This window comes from Prionailurus bengalensis, chromosome E1 (assembly GCF_016509475.1).
Source record: "Prionailurus bengalensis isolate Pbe53 chromosome E1, Fcat_Pben_1.1_paternal_pri, whole genome shotgun sequence".
NCBI classification, from domain to species: Eukaryota; Metazoa; Chordata; class Mammalia; order Carnivora; family Felidae; genus Prionailurus; species Prionailurus bengalensis.
The window spans coordinates 48,676,732-48,689,392 of record NC_057347.1 but is presented as its reverse complement, the minus strand read 5'-3'; the positions used below and the strand labels follow the sequence as shown (position 1 = coordinate 48,689,392).

Below are 12,661 nucleotides of genomic sequence, written 5' to 3'. Positions count from 1 at the left end.
CTGAGGACTCTGCCCAGCTGGCCTGGCGAGTCACTGCCAACCGCGTACATGATGGGGATAGCAGGATACTTACACACTACTGTCCGTCATGGACATGGAATCATCAGTCAGTGCATCGCTGGATATCTCGCTATCATTGGCGCTGGTAGCCGGCGCGAAGACATAGCCAGAACCTACGTGGTATGGATTAACAGGGTCGCTCCTCTTGAAGGACCTGCGGGGAAAGTACAACCGCAGTGTGTCACGGCTTCGCACCAGACACCCAGGTAACCAGGCAATCCGGGGACCCATGCGTGCATGATCCCGCCATGTGCTCAGGCCAACCTGCTGCCCAGGGCCAGGTGCTCATCTGGGCAGACGGCAGGGGCCACTGGCTCGCCCTGGGGAGAAAGCAGGCCGGGATCCTGTGCTGTCAAGGGTAAGTCTGTCAGGGGTGACAGGGAGCCATAAGCAGCCCAGGGGACCCTACCGAGCGCTAAATACACACTCAGATAGAGGAAGGAAAAGGGGAGGCTACTGAGTGAAAGAGGAGAATTAGTCCATACGGGTGAAGGGTCTTCTCCCTCCCCACCACCATACCCAAGCCTACACTGGAGGAACACAGTTCCAGAGCCCCCGAGAGGTCTTTCGCATCCCAACTCCCTGTCTGGGGTCTGTTGGCGTAGTTCCAGGTTTCGAGCAACCAAAGGCCTGGCGTAACCTTCTCATTTCAACCTGGGTCCAGTACACTGGTCAGATGGGACAGAGACACTCAAGGCTGCCACCCCACCCGGAGCTGGGCCTCTGCCGCGCCCTCCCCCACCTGGGCAGCTAGGCTAAGGCTAAGACCAAGCCCCGCAGGATTAAAATGAGCAGCGCTGCTGGTTCAAAGGAAGGTCCGGGCCCCTCCTCCAGTGTCTCCTGCCCTTTGTTTCGGTGGCCTCAGCCTCCCCATTCTGCTCTCTTGATCTCCTCCCAGAGCAACCAGTGTCCCTGTCCCCTGCTGGGCTGCATTCCTCTTGTGTCACCAGCAAGGGACATAGTGGGGAGGGGGGGGGTGAGGAAGGGGCCACTGTGGTCCGTGAGCTGCAGGAAGGGGGGCCTGTCAAGCCTGAAGTTGCAAGAGGCCTCAATGACAAAGAGCCCAGCACACTCGACTGGGCCCACCCAGTCTAAGCCAACAGCAAAGAACTCAGCTGGGGGAGAAGCGGAAGGCCCAGAAGAGAGAACCTATTCCAGCAGGCCATTGCACAGGTCTCTAAAGATGGCCTTGGGGGTGGCACGTGAAAGGTCAAAGCAGTCTCCACGCGTGATCGCGGCAGTCCTATTCACCAGTACGTGTGCAGCACTGTGCTGAGCTCTGGACTGACCCAGCCCGGGTCTCTGGTCCCCTGGCACAACAGGGCCTGGTCGCAACAGGGGGCGCTGCCACTGGGGAGGCAGACTGTGTCATCACTGGCCCACAAAGAGGGGCACACCTTCACACACATCCTTTCAGCCCCAGCCCATGCTTGCAGCCACCTGGGGGGAGGAGGCGTTCTGGGCACACGGGTGGCGGCCCTGCAGGACAGCAGCCTGTCCCCAGGTCAGAGCTGGGACTCGCCTGCATGACACAGATCTGTTTGGCTCTCACCCAAACCCTTCCTGCCTCCCAATACAAAGACCGGCCTCAACAGTTTAAAAAGTTCTAGCAGCATGAGTGACCCAGGCCGGGCCCCCAGGTTGGACCGATGGACCGAAGGAGGGTCGGGTGTGGGCAGGGAGTTGTGGCCACAGTTTGGTGTGAGGGAGTCAACGGGGGCAGCTGGGATGGGAAAGACGTGGAAGGGTCAGGGCCCTGTCGTTAAGGCCTGCACTCCAGCTCGAGTGATACCACGAACAAGAAAAGTTACATCCAGGGGCGCCTGGGGGGCTCAGTCAGTTAAGCGTCCGACTCCGGCTCAGGTCGTGATCTCGCAGTGGGTGAGTTCGAGCCCCGCGTCGGGCTCTGTGCCGACAGCTCGGAGCCTGGAGCCGGCTTCTGATTCTGTGTCTCGCTCTCTCTCTGCCCCTCCCCTGCTCATGCTTGGTCTCTCTCTGTCTCTCAGTAATAAACATTTAAAAAAGAAAAAAAGAAAAAAGAAAAGTGACATCCAGAGTCCTAACACGTTAGAGCCAGAACGAACCTCTAGCAGAGAGGACCTAGGCCAAGCCCCTCAGTTTAGAAATGTGACTAAAAACCAAGCATCTCCACAGACGGCACGGTTAGTCCAGCGGGCCCTTGTTTTTGGCGCGGCTGTGTGCCCAGCACACAGTAGGTGCTCAAGGAACGTCCGCGGCCCCGGCGTCATGCAGCCTCACGACCGTGGCAGGAGGCGCGGAGCCCCAGGTGGGGGCCAAAAGCCTGGTCAGAGGCCACCTGGCTGGAGACCTGGCCACACAGGAGCCCACATCCAGACTCCCACAGGTGCTCAACATCAGCAGGGACCATCTTAGAAATGGCAGGTGGGTGCAGAATGAACCAGAAAGCACACATGAGGAATGTCTCCCTTGAATCTGCTGAATACCTCGGACCAAGGGATGGCCCACTGAACGGGCACTGGGATGCTGGCCCTGTCCTTGTATCTGTAGAGGGCAAGGAGTCTCAGGATATCCCCCCAGGATATGCCAGGCTAACTAAATAAGAAGGGAAGGTCCTCCCGGCCTCAGAGCTGGTCCTGCGTCAACATGGGATTTCCAGACACCAGGGCTGGAGAGAGAGAAGCGGTGGGAGCAGGGGAGAGGCAGATGACTTTTCCTGGGGAAGAGACGGGATGAGGAGGATTCAGTAACAATGTCTCCTAATTGATAAGGCAAGCCGATCGGAGGCAGAGGATGGCTGTGTTGGCATCGCCACTAACGGCAGAGCAAGAGGAGACTGGGCTCTTAAGTCAGAACGAAGAAAGTGCTGCCCGCTGGTCCGAGCGGACCCATGGATGTTAGGGAACCACCCGAGTCTTGAAAACCGTCCCAAGTACCCAGCTCTCCGGGGGGCCTGGACAGGGCTACTGCCTCGAAGCAGGATGAACGAACCAGAGGAAACTCTCCGGGGTCCCTTCCTGGCTTCAGAAGCCCAGGGCAGGTAAGCGCTCCCAGCCCTGGACAGGGAACAGGAGTGGAGAGGCGAGAACCGCTGCTGGCTCAGCCCCCCCGGCCGGCAGGTGACCGCAGTCACGTCACCGCCTCCACTGACGTGGGGTCTCTACCTAAGAAGCACACGGGTCAGACTTGGCCGGCGGCACCAAGTTCTTGCGTTCTCTGAAGACTCCAGAGCGCTGCGATTTGGGGAGACGGTAGTCCTACTCCAAAAACCCAACCGCCAACGAAAACAGAGCTGCCGCAACTCTCCTGCAGGGTTTGTGGTGACTTTTCCTTTTTCCAATTTTATTTTTTTTAATTTACGTCCAAATTGGCCAGCGTACGGTGCAACAACGATTTGATGGTGACTTCTAACCACGCGGCGCCGGTGCGTTTGCACGCTGGATGCCCGTCCCGTGCAACCAGACTGTAAACTCCATGAGGGCAAGGACCGGATGGGCCTTCTCTGCGTGCGGCCCCTCAGTGGCGGGGGGGGGGGGCGGTGGAGCGTGGCAGGCGCTCTAGACTTTGCTGAACCTCCTTAAAAGACCTGGGACCGTCCTGTGGGTGGCTGGAAAGTTCTTTTAGTCTAAGAGACATCAGTACAAGATCAGGAGAGCCCAGATAGCCCTAAAGAGCATCCGGACCCTCTCTACCCCCCCTCCAGTGCTGCCATCTCTGTGGTATCAACGCACTGACAAGGTCCTGAATTCAACCTCTGCACGGGGGAAAAAGAACTCACTAGAAATCCCTCCCTCCCCGACTAAGAAGACAGCAGACTCCAATCCGTGCGTGCGCACGGCCTCGCGCTCACCAGAGTGGATCACAAAACACATGGATCCCCAAAGAAACTCGTCCTCCGTCACTTCCAAAACAGAGGGCTCCCGTGTGACCCGTACTTAAGAACAGAATACACCACTCTCAGCTCACTTGGCGGCAATAAAGTATTTGGGTTTCCCTACGATCGTGACAGAGGAAGGAGGGCAAAGCAGAGGAAGGGGCCGGGTTGTGGAGGAGAGAGAGACGGAAACTCCATTTTTAAGAACCCAGAACTTTGTCACAATTGCCACATAATTTTAAGAACACGGATTAGAGCTCTTTTCTCGTATCTTAAAAAACAGGAAAGAAACTCAACCACGCTACAGTAATTGTACCCAGATGCTTTATTTCTCCGGCGCTCCCACAGTTGCTGCAAGGATTTTAAATTCCTACAGAGAGTGGGGGCCTATGTGGCAGACTTCGCACCGGGCGTGCGTCCACGGACCCCCATGTGCTGTCAGGGAGCAGAAGTCCTGGGACCTTAAGGGGAGGGAAACTGCTGGCCTTTTCTCCCCAGCTTATTCTTTTTTTTTTTCTTAATGTTTTTTTTTTTTTAATTTATTTTTGAGACAGAGAGAGACAGAGCATGAGCAGGGAAGGGGCAGAAAGAGAGGGAGATACAGAATGGGAAGCAGGCTCCAGGCTCTGAGCCATCAGCACAGAGCCCGATGCGGGGGTCGGTCGAACTCACAGACTGTGAGATCGTGACCTGAGCGGAAGTCGGACGCTCAACCGACTGAGCCAACCAGGCACCCCTCCCCAGCTTATTCTTATCTCCATGAAGGTGCTGTGGACCCGCTGCACCGCCCCCCCCCCCCCCCAGCACACCAGTGCACAACAGACCTGACCTTTGGGATCTCCCTCCGGATCCCCCCCCCCACCACCAAAACAATGCAACTTAACAAGTATTTGCTTTTAAAAGCTGTGCCCTAGGACAGTGTACTTACAAAGTCACTGCCCAAAAGGCAACCCTCTCTTCAAGAAGCATTTTCTAAGGCAAGATCAAGGGGGCGTTCAGGGAGGGGTGTGGCACTCACGTGGCACTGAGCGCCAGAGCCATTAGAAAGGCAAACTTTCACCAATGAGTCTCGGCACACTGCCTCCATCAGAGGCTCCGTCCTCTAACTGGGGGCTCCTGCCTCCAGCGTATCTTTCCTACGGCATCAGTTTCTTTGATAATTGCAGCCAAGCTGGATGCCGGTGGCTTTCGCAGGCCTAATCGGTGAGTTCTTTCAGAGAACAGGAAGCACTTGGAGCCAGCAGAGGGCCATCTGCTGGGCCCGACTTATCTCAAGGGAGGCCGGAGGAGAGCCGCCAGGCACCAGAGGATGGCACCAGGGCCAGGGCAGACTGGGAAGGGCACAGGGAGCACTCTGTGAGCCCAGCACTGTCTCCTTCCCAAAATAAATGCTGGGCTGAGCTCCTAATCCCACAGCCCCTCCACACACACACACACACACACACACACACACACACACCCCTCAGCGTTCTGTGGATATGTCTGTGTGCTGGGGTTTTACACGTGCTCTACCAACGGGTCACTCTTGCTCTAAGTTATTTATAGAGACCATCAAAAGCCCAGGCATCCCACTCAAGCACCCACAAACCAGAGTCCTTCCCTCCGAGGATAATTCCTGCTCTTCCGTTCCAACTATTTACATTAAACCTGACACCAGATCAGTAAGGACACAAACAAGTCGTTACAAATTGAGGCTCCTCTGAGCGCCCAAGGAGAACGCGGGGCTTGGAAGGCACCCAGCTGCCGGGGGCTGCTCCTCCACAGCTGATGGGGACCCTCGGCAGGACTCCCGGTCTCTGTTTCATTCACGTTACTAACTTACGAAGCCCATCCCCGAGGCCCCGTACCTCGCTCGATGAGTGAGTGCACTGCAAGGAGGGGCCGACCCGGAAGAGCGGGAAAGGACCCCCCATCCCAGTAACGGGCTGCAAAGACAGACTTCAGCTCAACAGGTAGAGGAAGTTGAGGCCCGGGAAGGGGGGCCACTCTAAAACTCGACAGTGACTGCGGGCTGGAGGCCGGGACTCACTCTCTGAAAGGGACATCCTGACCTGGTTGCCCTTCTCACACATGTACTCATCATCGGGATTAAATTATACTAGTTCTAATGCTTTACAACTATTCAGAACGTTTCCCTTTACAAAGGGCTCCCGGGTCTACTGTTTTGATCCCATAAGAGCAGCCTAGGACACGAACAGGACGGATGGTGCCGGTCACCGCCCAGAAGGACACATGGGGTTCATAAGACTTCAGCCCAGGTAAGCAGGCAGTGGACAGGGCTGGGACCCAGGCCTTGGAAGAATTTGGGACACCGCCCAATACGTCATAGGCATGCCTGAATATCTCGTATGTGAAAATGAAATCGGATGGCTCTTCAGTTCTCTGTGACGATGCCCGGTTAAGACATATGGGCTTCATGTAGTCCAGGTAAAATACTTCATTTCAACCCAACGCTGGGAGAAAGCACACACAAATAGAGCCTGGAAACTCCAGGGGCGGATGAAAAGGTGTCATCTAGAGATCAACGATGCCAGGGGGTCACAACCAAGAAGGCAAGCCCTGGCAACACAAAGGATCTTTGGCCGCTGCCCCTGGGGATCTAAAAAGCTTCACAAGAGTAATCTCCAGAAAGTTTTAATCCTGGTGATATCCCACTGGAGGGCTCTGGAAAGGGGAGGGGCACAGCGAGGCTGGGTCTCTACTGCCCACCCACAAAGGGGAGGGGTCACGAAGGGTCCTGCTTGGGAGCATTTTCTTAGGGTGAGAAGTCCCAAGCCACCAAACCAGGTGCAGTTTACAAAGGGGGCACTCTGGGTCCTGACTCGGGCAGACACAGAAGCTCCACTGTTGGAAAGCCCCTGGAGAAGCAGCCTTACCACAGGGCTTAAGTAGTCTCAGCTTCAGCTGCCAAACTGGAGGGCAAGGAGGCCAGCAGAGATTTACCAGAATGTCCGCCTAACGGAACGGGGCAGTAACAGGTGCCCGGTGACTGCCCAGCCACAGGCGCCAGACCTAGTATCTTCCCTTCAAACAACCTGAAACCATAAGCTTAAAGACGCTGAAACAACTCCTTTCACGTGATCCCATGCTTCGTTTCAGAAGCCAATCCAGAGCTGCTTAGGTGTAGACCAGATGTCTGAGTGTGAGTAAACTCGCTCTCAAGGCTGTAGGAGCGCCCTCTGGTGGCTGGAGAACAAGCTCTTCGCTCCCAATGGAAAGTCAAAAAGCTCTTGGCCACCCCCTAAGTCACTGCTTCTAGGCTCCGACATCACTATCCTGCCCCCTCGTACTATCGCTTTTGACACTGAAGGCCCCTCTCTACAGGGAGAGGGCCATCTCCACGGAGGCAGCCACCAGATCGCATCCCCGGTTCCAAACACACGAAGAAATACACAACGGAGAGCAAGATGAACCATTCAGGTAGCTACCGAGTGCCCACCGCCCCTTCCACGGCACGCCAAGGGCAACGACCTCAAAGAAAAAGGCTCGTTCTGGAGAGCTGGAAGGGGAGAGAGGGACAGACACAGAAAGACTCATTCTAACGGGAGGTCTGAAGTTGCTGGCAAAGGTCAAGAATCTTAAGACTTGGCCATTCTCCTTCTGTAAAGGGCTGTTGATCTTTGAAGCCTCTAAAAGGGACAGTACTCCAGGGCCCCGTCCTCTCCGCCCAAGACTCTTCTCCGCCAGCACCAAGCAACACAACGATCAGCTGAGGTCTGACCCTTGGGCTGCAAGCATTTAAAACCTAGATTCCTATGCCAGCGGGCTCCAAAGCTAAGGGTCCTTTTATTCAGGGAAGTCACAGGACCTTGCCTAGTTAGGATAGGTTTCCTGGCGGGTACATACCTAATTCTCCAAAGAGAACCACAGCCAGAGTTGTTAAGCCAACTGCTGGCTCTTAACAGAAAAGTCCCAAAGACCCCACTTACCCCCATGTCCGATGGGTGCACATGCTATTTCCCGGGGCCTCCACGACCCAGCTGCCTCCCCAGCCACATTAATTCCACTCTCTACTGATTAGTGGTGAGTGACCCCTTCCAAAAGTGGTGTTTAGTGTATTTGGTGACTCAGAGGCATCAAAAGCTGCTGTCCTCTCCCTCTCTCCCTCTTTCTCTCTCTCCCTTCTAAGACTGGCCCAGGATAATAAGTAACCCGCATTAATGAACACTGCTTGCCCCTGTTTGAAGTTAGCCCTGGAAGACTGCAGGTATGCAGCTGTGGGAGCACACTCTTCCCCACTTTAAACAACGAAAAGCCAAGATCAAAGGGTGCGTGGCCAGCGGTCCTGGCTCTCAACAGACCTTTGTCGGCCTCAGCGGCACATCCATCCAACCATCCACCCCACTTAACTCCAAACATCTGCAAAGTCCGTACCCTCCTCCAGCCCCGGCCCCCTCCCCGGCCCAGGTCTTACCTGTATCCATTTTCAACGGTCTCCGCGGACCTCGCGTTGGCTGTAGCCCTCAGGGTTTTGCTGGACAAGCCCACCACGGTGGGTGACAGTTTGCACTTGAAGTCGGCACAAGCCCACTCCTCTTCCTCATTCAAGGTGGGGAGGTAGCCACACACGACCTTTAGACTCCCCAGGCCCCCGTTACTCATGTAAGCTGGGTTTTCTCCCCCACTCCTCACATATTCGAGGTATATATCAGAAGTCAAAAACATCTGGTAGGCATTCTCCTCCATCACCGACTGGATCTCAGTCTGGGCCTGGTCGAACATGATGGAGTCAATCTGCTGCTTCCTGATGCCATCTCTAATGTAGGTCTTGGTGGCAGGCTTCAGCTGCTTGGAGACGATGCTGTTGTTCTCGATGTACCTTTTGTAGATCGCTTTGGCTACTCGTAAAGTTTTGGTATCCTTCAGGTTCATCTGCCTGAACCCATTGCAGGCAAACCAGAAGTCCAAGGTATCCACGCATTTGTCCCTCTCCAGGAAAGTGCGGAAGAGATAAGCACCGTCTTGATCGCCCAACAAATAGTGCAAAGACTTGGTCCACCTGGTCAGAGGGGAGTCCGGGGATGCCCGCCCCTCAGGCTCTCCCAGCCCACCCTCGTTCCGCCTGGCGTTGGAGGAGACAGGCATGGGTTTGGTGACCTGGCCCTTTCCCACCCCGGGCTGGCACGGTGGGGTCTCCCCTTCTTCCCCCGGGACGGGGGGCCGGGGGGCATCCTCGTGGAAGCTGCTGCTGGGGTCTGGGAGGCGAGTCACCAGCACAGCACTGCTCATGGCGAGGGAGCTCTGCGCACGGAGTTCGGGAATTGTTCTCTTCCCCCAGCTCCTGTCAGCGATCAGCGTGGTCTCTCTTTCTCTCTCAAGTCAGCAGGGGCTCATCTGAGCCTCCTTTCTGGAAAGAAAAGGAAGGGGGGAGGTAGGGAGAGAGAAAGGGGTATTGATCTAATCAAAACCAGATCTACCCAACATCAAAGCAAGAAAGTAAACAGGCTTTTCAACTCCTCAAATTCAAATCAAGCAACCCAGCTATCTGCGAGGTGCTCATCTAAAGTATCCGACGCTGTTTTTTCAAAGGCGAAATCTGAGCTCCCAGCACGTTTTGGGAGGGGGAGGGCGGGGAAGGTGAGCCGTGAGCTCGGAGGGTGGGAGCTGGGGGTGGGGGCGGGGGGGGGGGGGTTGGAAGGTGTAAGACCGAGCCTTCCAAAAACCCACTCGGCCTGCGCGCACGCAGTGCTGCCTGGGCTCCGCTACCCACCCCCACCCCCCACCCCCGTCAGCATCAACTCCAAAGACGCGCACCCCGAGCCGCCGGGCTGTGTGCAGGTGAAACCAATTTCGGTAAATTTCCCCACTCGGCTCTCGGCACAGATAACTCGAGCTCCAAACGTGCCCTTCCCCGGCATCTGGTTCCCATTCCCCCCACCCACCCCTTCCCTCTGCGCTCCCCCCTTCCCACTCCTTAAAAATTCAGAAGATCCTCGACCGAGAAAGAAGCCCGCCCAGCAAGGGGCGGAATGGGCTCCCAGCTGGAAAACGCCCCCCTCCACCCAGATGTAAATGTTCGCTGCGCCCCCGCCTCCCGCCAAGAATCCGGCTCAGTCTACACCTCTGTGTTCCCCGTTCGCCAGAACCAGAAATCAACTCATTCAGGCACGACTTTGATCTCCAAACTTTGCGAGAGAGCAGAGAAGCCTCAAGACCCGCCGCCCCCTACGCCCCCCACTTCCGCCCCCAGCTCCCCTCCCGGAGCCACAAACCCTACAAAACCGGATCAGAAACCGTCTCACGCTACCATTGCCTCTGCCAAGAATCCCAAACTCTACTGACCTCGAGCCTTTTTTCCAAAAGAAAAAAGTCTTATCTAACCAATAAACAAGCCGCTTTCCCTAGCACTGGAAGGATCAAACTAAGGAGGGCAGGGGCGGGCCGGGGGGGATGGGGCGCGACCCCGAACCAAGGGCCCCAGGCCGCCGGGCTGGGCAGCTCCGCCGGCGGAGTGGCGGGGCCGCCGGTAGCGCCGCGCTGCCGGGGCGGAGGGAAGGTGGGGCGGCCCCGTTACCTGGAAGACGAAGGCGGCCCGAGGCCGGGCTCTCATCTCCGCGGAGCCCCACCGGCCCGCCCCCCCCCCGGCCCAAATCCAACCGAACGCTTCCAGAGCCCCGGCGAGCGGGCCGCGGAGCGCGGGGCAGGAGCCCCGGGAGGCGCTCGCGGCACCCCGAGCCCGGGTCGGTCCCCGGCGCCGCCGCTCGCAGAGACGCCCGCAGAAAAGGCACGGAAAGCAGCAGCCTAGTCCAGAAATGGCGACGCGCGGAGTCTCTGCCTCTCCGCAAATGGGGCCGGGGCGGCCGGGGGCGCGGGGCCCGGGCGGGGAGGAGGGACGCGGGGGACGCGGGCGCCCCGGGCTCGGGCCGCTCCTGCGCGCAGACTGAGCCCGGGCCAGCGCTCAGGGCCCCTAAGCGCGGACCAGCGGCCGGGAAGGGAGGAGGGGAGGAGGGGAGGGGGGAGAGAGGCGGGAGGGGAGGAGGGGGCGGAGGGAGAGGCGGGGGGGGGGGGGGTTGGGAGGGGGCGGGGGGAGGGCAAGCGGGGGGCGCCGCCACCCTTTCATCCCACCTTCCAAAGGCACTCCCGCGCACACTCACACCCCGACTCACATCCATAACAACGCCTGCGACGCGACCCCCGGGGGGGATCTGCCCCCTCTCCGCCCCTACCGCAGCCGCCACTTGCAGAAGTCTCTCGGCCGGGCCCCCCGCCACCCGCTGGGGAGGGGGCCCGGGCGCAGGGCGCGCGGGGCGGCCCGGCCAAGCCCCCCGGAGCGCTGGGCGCCGGGCCCGCCGCTCCCCTCCGCGCCAGCCCGGAGAGCGCCCCGAAATAGCCGGCCTGCCAACTTCAAAGGGCCGCCGGCACATCAAAGCGCGCGGGCCGCCCGGCCGCCGCGGCCTCGGCACTCACCATTGATCCGCGCGCGCGCTCCGCGGCGAGACCTCGCTGGCGCCCCGGGCAGGGCCCCGGCCCCGGCCCCCGGATCGGCTCGCAGCGGCGGCCCCGGGCCCCCCCGGGCCGGTCCCGGCGTCGGGGAACATCGGGAGTCGCGCGGCAGGGGAGGGGGGTGCGGGGAAACAACAATCCCGGGATTAGAGCAAGATCCACCGGGAGGGAGGGTGAAGCGGCGCGCTCCGCCGCCCCTTTTATGCAAAAGACCCGAGTGGGCCTCCGCCCCCGCCGCGGCCGCCCCCGGCCCCTCCGGCCCCCGCCCGGCCCGGCTTTCAACACAGGTCCTGTTTCCAGCAGTCACTCCGCGCACCAAATGTCCTCCGGGCGCTTCCAACAAAAACTGCGCTGTGGATTTAACTGTGCACTTCAAAGGCGCGAGCCGAGCGCACGGTCCTGAAAGGGAGGTACGCGCCGGCCGCGCCCCGGGCCGTCCCCCCCGTGCCCCGGCCGCCCCTCCCCAGGGCCGTCCGGCTCGCACCACCCCACCGAGCACGGGCTCGGCCCGGTCGGACCCCCTCCCGTCCCCGGCGCCCGCGACGCGGCTCGGCGCGACCTCGCCCCCCGTCCAAGGGGGGCTTTCTTTGAAGCGGCTCCGCTGGGGCCGCGCCTCCACCCCCACCTTTTACAGCAGGGCTTTCCGCGGGGGAGACGGGCGCCTCGGACGCCGGGCGGCCGCGAAGTCCATTGCTGTGAAGGGTTATTTTTATTTCCCGGCTCTCGGGTTGTTACTGAGTTGCCAGGACCTTATCAAAGCGCAGCCGGCTCCAGCCGACTCCCCCGGGCCGGGCTTGGGGAGCCAGTGATCCCGCCGCGCCAATCACAGCCGCGCTCGGCCGGCCCGCGCCGCCCGCCTTAAAGGGACAGCGCCCCGCGCCGGCACGGCCCGGCCCGGCCCGCCCCCGCCGCACGCCCGTCTCCCGCGTTAACTCTTCCAGGGTCCTCCTCCACCCCCTGCGAGGCCCCCGCCGCCCCGGGGGCACTCTCAGCCGGAGTTCCAACTCCGTCTTTCAAGTTCTCCGGCCTCTTTGCTCCAGCTTCCTCCCCCTGCCTGCCCTCGCCCTCCCCAGCTCTGGAAAGCAACAGTTTATTGTAGCATTCTGGCCGTCGCAAGAACTGCAAGCAAGCAGATTTTTTTTTTTTTCTATCATCAAACACTTTTCCACCTCTATTCAAGTTTCCCTGGGAATTTGGGCTGCCAGGATCTTGTAAAGGGAGTTCCAGTCCTGGGATCCATTGGCCAAGTGTCATAGGGCGAACGCGGGCCTGGACGCTGAAGGCATGTGTGTGCCCTTGCGCGCG

General features: G+C 59.3%; 1 protein-coding gene across 3 annotated transcripts in view; it reads right to left on the bottom strand.

The window, feature by feature from the left end:
• Positions 1–12,120, bottom strand: part of AXIN2 (axin 2) — a 32,530-nt gene extending 20,410 nt beyond the window's left edge. The window contains exons 1-3 of one of the 3 annotated variants that reach the window (XM_043585082.1): positions 11,982–12,120; positions 8,328–9,260; positions 74–214 (exon numbers count right to left, since the gene is read on the bottom strand). In XM_043585082.1, the coding sequence (XP_043441017.1) occupies positions 74–214; positions 8,328–9,142 (956 nt within the window). In that variant the 5' untranslated portion in view covers positions 9,143–9,260; positions 11,982–12,120. Of the gene's footprint in view, positions 1–73; positions 215–8,327; positions 9,261–10,427; positions 10,761–11,320; positions 11,608–11,981 lie in introns of those variants that run through there. The other 2 variants (XM_043585083.1, XM_043585084.1) reach the window with 2 other exon arrangements.
• Between the last annotated feature and the right edge of the window lie 541 nt (positions 12,121–12,661).